This window comes from Brachionichthys hirsutus, unplaced genomic scaffold, assembly GCF_040956055.1.
Source record: "Brachionichthys hirsutus isolate HB-005 unplaced genomic scaffold, CSIRO-AGI_Bhir_v1 contig_254, whole genome shotgun sequence".
NCBI classification, from domain to species: domain Eukaryota; kingdom Metazoa; phylum Chordata; class Actinopteri; order Lophiiformes; family Brachionichthyidae; genus Brachionichthys; species Brachionichthys hirsutus.
In genome coordinates, this window is record NW_027180393.1 from 203,608 (window position 1) to 209,806 (window position 6,199).

The following is a 6,199-nucleotide window of genomic DNA, read 5'->3' on the forward strand; positions in this document are numbered from 1 at the left end:
TATGACAAGTTCGCGTCTTATAACCTGCAAATAAAAACATAGAACCTTTCATGTTGCGGTGCGGCAGAAGCGCGCTTCTGTGCAACAAATGTCTATTTGATCGATTAATAAAATATGAATCAACGCAGTGACGACCCGGAGGAGGAGTAAACGTCAACGCGACGTGACTGCGTGAGGGGCGTGTGCCAGTCGAGGCGCTGCGGCGACATCTGGACCCGTTCAAAACTCTCGGACTCAGATCAATGAGACGAAATAGTTTCAATCCGACTGAAATGCCGAGATGTGAACGAAGCCTGTTGCTCCGCTGGGTGGGACAGCAACGGCTGACTTCATGACTGCGCTCCTGGTGATCCTCGTCCAGTCCACGTCCCCTGGAAGCCGGCACGCGGTGAGCGGACTATGCGGGGTGTTTGCGGTGCAGGTTCAGGTACAGGTACAGGTACGGGTACGGGTACAGGTACAGGTGTGACCGACCTGGAGCGCGGCAGACGTTTCCAGTGGGAGTGCAAAGTTTCCATTTGATGAGTCATAAAGGAGGCAAATTTCACAGCAGGCGTGATCACAGACGTTTCGGGGCGGGGGGGTCCCCGTGAATAAGCCTGGTTATTTGGTTTAAAGCGAACACAGCTGTTCCGGAGCTGGGTCAACTTTCAGTTTCAGTTAGTGCTGCGGGTGTGATCTGGTGCAACATGCGCAACTGCGCATTGGATGACGGTCTTCTTGTGCGCACTTTGATGCCAGAAGCCTGTTTACGCATTTCACGTTCATGTGCTGGAAAATAATTCTTATTTGTGCAAAGTACAGCTGAAAAGAAAACATACCTTAGATTCTGTCTAGAGAGGGAAACCAATCACCAGCAGCATTTATGGGATCAATGGATCATTATCGCCCGCGCGCACCTCAAAAAGGAAAAACAACGATGGAAAGTCTCTTCTTTTGGAGAACATCTTCATTCATAATGTGATAATTACGTCATGCAGAAATACAAACGTGTCACATTGTAACAATAAAGTTACAGTCCTTATTTATAAGCTTACCTTATTTGCGCGACAGACAGACAATTAAATCTACAGAGTGATTATTTATCATGCAGCAGATCAGGGGATGTAGAAAACCGTAGCACAGAGAGAGTCTGTCTGGTGTCACCTTGGAAAGGAAGAAGGAAATGTTGGAAATGTCAAAATTTAGGGAAAGCCATAAAAAAACAATAATCCTGCTCTACACAAATATATTTGGTTCTTTGCTCATGCTTCCAAGTTTTGTGAAGATGTCTCCTGCACATTTAACATATTCCTATATTCTATAATGTCCCACAAATATGGAAATGTGCTGAGGTAAATATTCCCTCTCAATCATATTACTATTATAACGGCCTAAAGGTGCACGGCATTGTCTGTGTCTGCAGACAACTCAGGAGAAAATGTGGCTTTAACCGAACCGAACTCAAAGCGTCGCTATTTGACAACATGGGAATGAGATTCAACAACCCACCTACATTCCTGCACAAATAAATGGTGTGTTTACAATCAGCAACTGTTAAATGCTGCTCGGTACGCCTCAATGAGACAGAAGGACGGCATCCTGACATTCCTTGTTCTTTTTCCCAGAAAGGTGTCCAGCTCCTGCCAACCTGCTGCCTGTGCAGAGAGAGCCACAAATCTGAGGTCTGGCTTCGCTTCTTAATTCTGAGGTATGTGTTTTATGTTATTATAATATATTTGTTATTAGATTAAAAATGTGAGAGAAGATGTGTTGATCTTCAGTGTAGCTGAAACCACGCTAGTTAAGTCAAATGTTCTATGATGTTCATGTTCGTGTTATTGTAACCATCGTCTCCCTCTCTTAAAGCTTCTTGAGCACATATACGTGTGCTGCCTCTGTGCCCGGTACAGCAGATGTACAGATTTGCTTGAACTTGCTGAGGCACGACATTGAGGTGAGCAAAGGTACCGAACAAAATAATATTTTTCTTTTGTGTTTAGCCTTTAGGATTGAAGTATTTAGTTTATGCTGCAGAAACCATCACGGTTTTATGTTACTGATGTGAAGTTTTTCCTGTCGTGTATCTGGTTTAGATGCTCTGGATATTTAATATATATTTTTCAGTGTTTCAAAATATTACGAAAACCTATTTAAAAAAACAACGTATTTTCAGAAATCTGATGCTATGCTCTATACGCCGTCCACTAATGACGTCAAAGTAAGTGCACCTTTAAATTATTGTTTTTAAAGACGATTACATGTCTGCATGCTGGAAACAGCATCAGTTTCATAAAGTGTGAGCCGCGCCATGTCTTTGCTTGTGAGCCCTCGTGCGTTTCCAGGATGCATTTTTTTTAGACATCATATCATCATCATCATCATTCATCATATAATTATCATTAACTGTTTCCAATAAGATCCCAAAATGGTTTGAATGGTTCATGGCAGTAAGAGTATATTTACAAAATTCATTAAAGTCGATGAATCAATTGTGTAATTTGATACTCAGGAGTGTTTGCAACCTTTAGAAAACAGAAAAAGGTGCAAGGAAAATTCTTGTGATCCTGATTTTCCACTACGAGATTAACCAATGCAGCTTCGAGCTAAATACCTAAACTATTCGATAGAAATTCAGCCGGCCTGCACGCAAACGTGTCTCCACCTGAATGACTTTTAATACGGGGCTATTATCTGAACAATTATTTTTAATTTAATAACCGTGTAGCTGTCTGAACAACTCTCTCTCTCTCATAGAAGAACTGTAAAATGATGTCACTGAGATGTTACATGTTGGAGTTGATAATGGTCATTAATGAAGAGGAAATTATGGACAATAATGCAGAATGCATCAGTGATTTTGATGAAACACTGCCTGAAGTTAACTCTGTAAGTCCTGTTTAAATTATCTGTACTGTACTTGTAAGACAAAATGTTTATTAAATGTCTTACTTGCACAAACAAACTGTTGTGAACAACAAACTGTCCAGTGTGGATCCATATTTTATTTTTATTTTTTACATCTATTCATTGCTCATTATACATAATCATGGTAATTGTGCTCAGTTAATCAGTGCTGAAACATTAATGTTCTACGGCCAGAGCGAAGCTTCATTGTCGTAGTAGTTTTTACTTTTTTCTTTGACAAATTGTTTCATAAATGTTTTATTATCTCTCTTTTTAATCTTAGGTTGACTGTCCACCATGTGAAGCATATTCCCTTAGAAATATTACAGTATTCCTGGAAGAACTAAATAATCTTTTGGAAGAAATGTCCACATATCAATCGATATGATGTACTGTATTTTTGTATTTTAAATATCACTTTGTAACTGTGCCAAATTGTAACTGCAACCTGTACCTGTTTTAAAGTATATGTATATCGTAACAGTTTACATGTAGCGACACTGCATCAGTATCTCACTCCAGAATAATGTTCCAACTAAAAAGTCTTCTTTTACAATTTTGTTTTCCTGTCATATAATGTGAGGAATATATCTATCGCTCTGTCCATCAACGATTACATGACTAACGTAAATGCACTCATCTGGAGTGACGATTGTTTGTCTTTAGCTAACAATTCTAAATGTTTCAAGTATTTATTAATGGGAGTGTTTATAATGTTGTTTATATATTTTTTATTCTTTATATTGGGCCTAAAATAATTGTGATGCAATAGGGTTTGATCAGGTTGATATTTTCGGTGACAACGATCACAAGGTAAAATTGTGCTGTCAAGTAATCAATCAGATATCCTATATAATATTGATAGGTCATCCGGCTGCCTGTGCAGCAGGGAATGTGTGTTTTAGCTGCAGGATTAAGTTCCAACTCCAACACCTGTACAGTTCAATGGTGATTACGGTCATATCACGCCTTGTATCATCCTCTTTTTATAGCAAAAAAATAAATAATCACCCAAAGGTGTCTATCAATCTCTACCTTTGTTGGCACAACGACGTACACCAATCAATCGTGGATTGCAAGACCCGGATGTTTACAGCAGAACGTTGCTCAAAGCTTCACCCTGCCTCCGTCTTGCCTTCTTCCCATAGTGCATCCTGGTGAAAATGTGTTCCCCAGGTAAGCGACGCCCACCTGTCCATCCACGTAATGTTAAATAAAACGTGGTTCATCAGTCCAGGTCACCGTCTTCCATTGCTCCCTGGCCCGGTTCTGATGCTCACGTCATTTGTTGATGAAACGATGAAATCCTCAGCCACTCTTGAGAACGTTGCGCCAAAGCACCGCTGGAGGTCAAAAATTCCAAAGGGTACCTTTAAGTAGGTAAAAAGCTGAAATATTATAATTTATTGATGCAAAATTGTTACTGGTCTCATCGTGATGCTGTTTGGAATTTGACACAAAACAAATGAGAAAACCCCTTCATAAGTTACCTTTGAAAAGGTCAGGATGAACGGCCTGCTGCTGCTTGCCGCGTCCTCAGGCTCTCTATTAATGTAGACTTCTACTGCTTAATAATAATGTCTGGTTCGTGTCAACATTTACATTCCCCAGAGATTAACCCGGCAAATCTTGTCTCACGATAAAGATGAAGACAGCGCAGCATAACATTGATAAAGATCGAGGCTGTGAATGTTTCTCAGATGGCAAAGGTCGTTAAAATAACTCTTGAACCAAACAAAAAAATTCCTCAGTCCATACCAAACATTCCCTGACAAATAAATTGCAGTTTCTCTCACCTCCTTGTAGATCTACCAGGAAGCATTTCCTGGATGAATTCCTGATTTAGGGACGTTTAGTTGAACATACTGAACATAGCCAGAGTTAAAAATCTGGGAAAATATCAATTACATTTTTATAAAGACTACTTTTGTAATATCTGAGCACTTTATTTTTTCAAAGTTGTTTGGATCTCAGGAATTAAAATAAAACATTTGGGGGAGCAAACGCATTGACAAGCAGAGGGAGATAGGAAATAGTTTCAGCCTGATGAACAGGGAGGATGTGTGTTTGCTGCCAGTTAAAACAAATCAGGCGTGTTGTGTAAACTAGGTTTTGCTCCATTAGTTTTCACGTATTAAATAAAATGCTTACTAGAATTCAGTGTAAACAGAACATCTGAAACATTACACATCCATTCCTTTTTAATTTTCAAATAGCTGCTTGTAAATTCCGAACAAAAAGTACATTTCACACGTGCATTCACCTTAAAAGTGTCAACCCTTATAATGAAAAAGAAAACATACAGTACAAAAATAAATAATGGAATTGACTATGCTGCATTCAGAAGAGATGGGCTAATATAATCCCATTTAAGATCCACTTGTACTTGATGTGATTTCACTGGCCTGTACCTATGAGATTAGTGTGGAAAATATTCAGCAACCATTAAGAGAATGAGAGGAGATCCCAATATGATTCCATGATTTGGTCCAAATGAATGAACATAGATCAGGATGTTTGGACCTCAATATAAGCTACCATTAAAACGCACAGACGAACGGCACAAATGGAGAGCAGGATTTTCTGGTTTTAACACTTACCTGGAAGAAGTAAGTGATGCGAATGTTGCATGGAAGCTCATTGTTGACTTTGGCAAAAATGCTACAATTTAGATGCTAATACATCAACATTTGACAATTGTGTTACAAATCTGCTCTAACAAAAAAGGCAAAAAAATGGGCATTAACTTGAGTTTGGCAAATCTGTTTTAGGATTCAATGAAGACATAGGCCCTCACATTCAAGCAACCACATGAAAACAGACAGCAAACAACAATATACAACATCCAGCAAGTTGTTCAGTTACACAAAATGGTGCACGTTAACAAATGCATTTAAGCTTTCATATTTACAGTCTGACTTAAGCAACACGCAATGCGTCGTCACGAATCAACTTTGCCGTAAGTCCCCTCCGGTGGTCGGTAGCACTTTGGAAAAGCCATCAGCTGCAACATGTTGAAGGCATATTTCCTGCATCTAATATTCTTTTGAACGTTTTCAATCCGACATCCTTCTCTGGTGATCAAATAAAGAAGGTGAGGAGGGAAGAAAAGAAAGGAAAACAAAAGAATATGAATGAATTACGTTTGCAATGGTTAAGACAAACCTTCAAAGGAGGTCTCCCTGAAATGCATTTGAATTTGGGTTTCAGTTTGTGTTTGTTATTGTGTTAATGAACAAAATAAATGGTTACTTGTTGGTTAATTTGTTGACATAAAATACACATATGGAACACTGGAATGGTAGTAATGACA

General features: G+C 39.1%; 1 protein-coding gene across 1 annotated transcript; it reads left to right on the plus strand.

Moving 5' to 3' along the window:
- The first annotated feature begins 331 nt into the window (after positions 1-331).
- On the plus strand, positions 332-3,274 carry LOC137914547 (interleukin-15-like). Its single transcript, XM_068758087.1, has 6 exons — positions 332-388; positions 1,608-1,690; positions 1,849-1,936; positions 2,156-2,200; positions 2,737-2,868; positions 3,170-3,274. Exons 1-6 carry the CDS (start codon positions 332-334, stop codon positions 3,272-3,274), a joined length of 510 nt encoding a protein of 169 aa, XP_068614188.1.
- Positions 3,275-6,199: the final 2,925 nt, after the last annotated feature.

What these genes read in the sequence shown, in the direction of transcription:
- LOC137914547 (XM_068758087.1), top strand. Translation starts at nt 332, where the DNA reads ATGACTGCGCTCCTGGTGATCCTCGTCCAGTCCACGTCCCCTGGAAGC. An exon ending in CCCCTGGAAGCCGGCACGCG is followed by an intron (nt 389 to 1,607) that starts GTGAGCGGACTA and finishes TCTTTTTCCCAG; the next exon opens with AAAGGTGTCCAGCTCCTGCC. An exon ending in CGTCCACTAATGACGTCAAA is followed by an intron (nt 2,201 to 2,736) that starts GTAAGTGCACCT and finishes TCTCTCTCATAG; the next exon opens with AAGAACTGTAAAATGATGTC.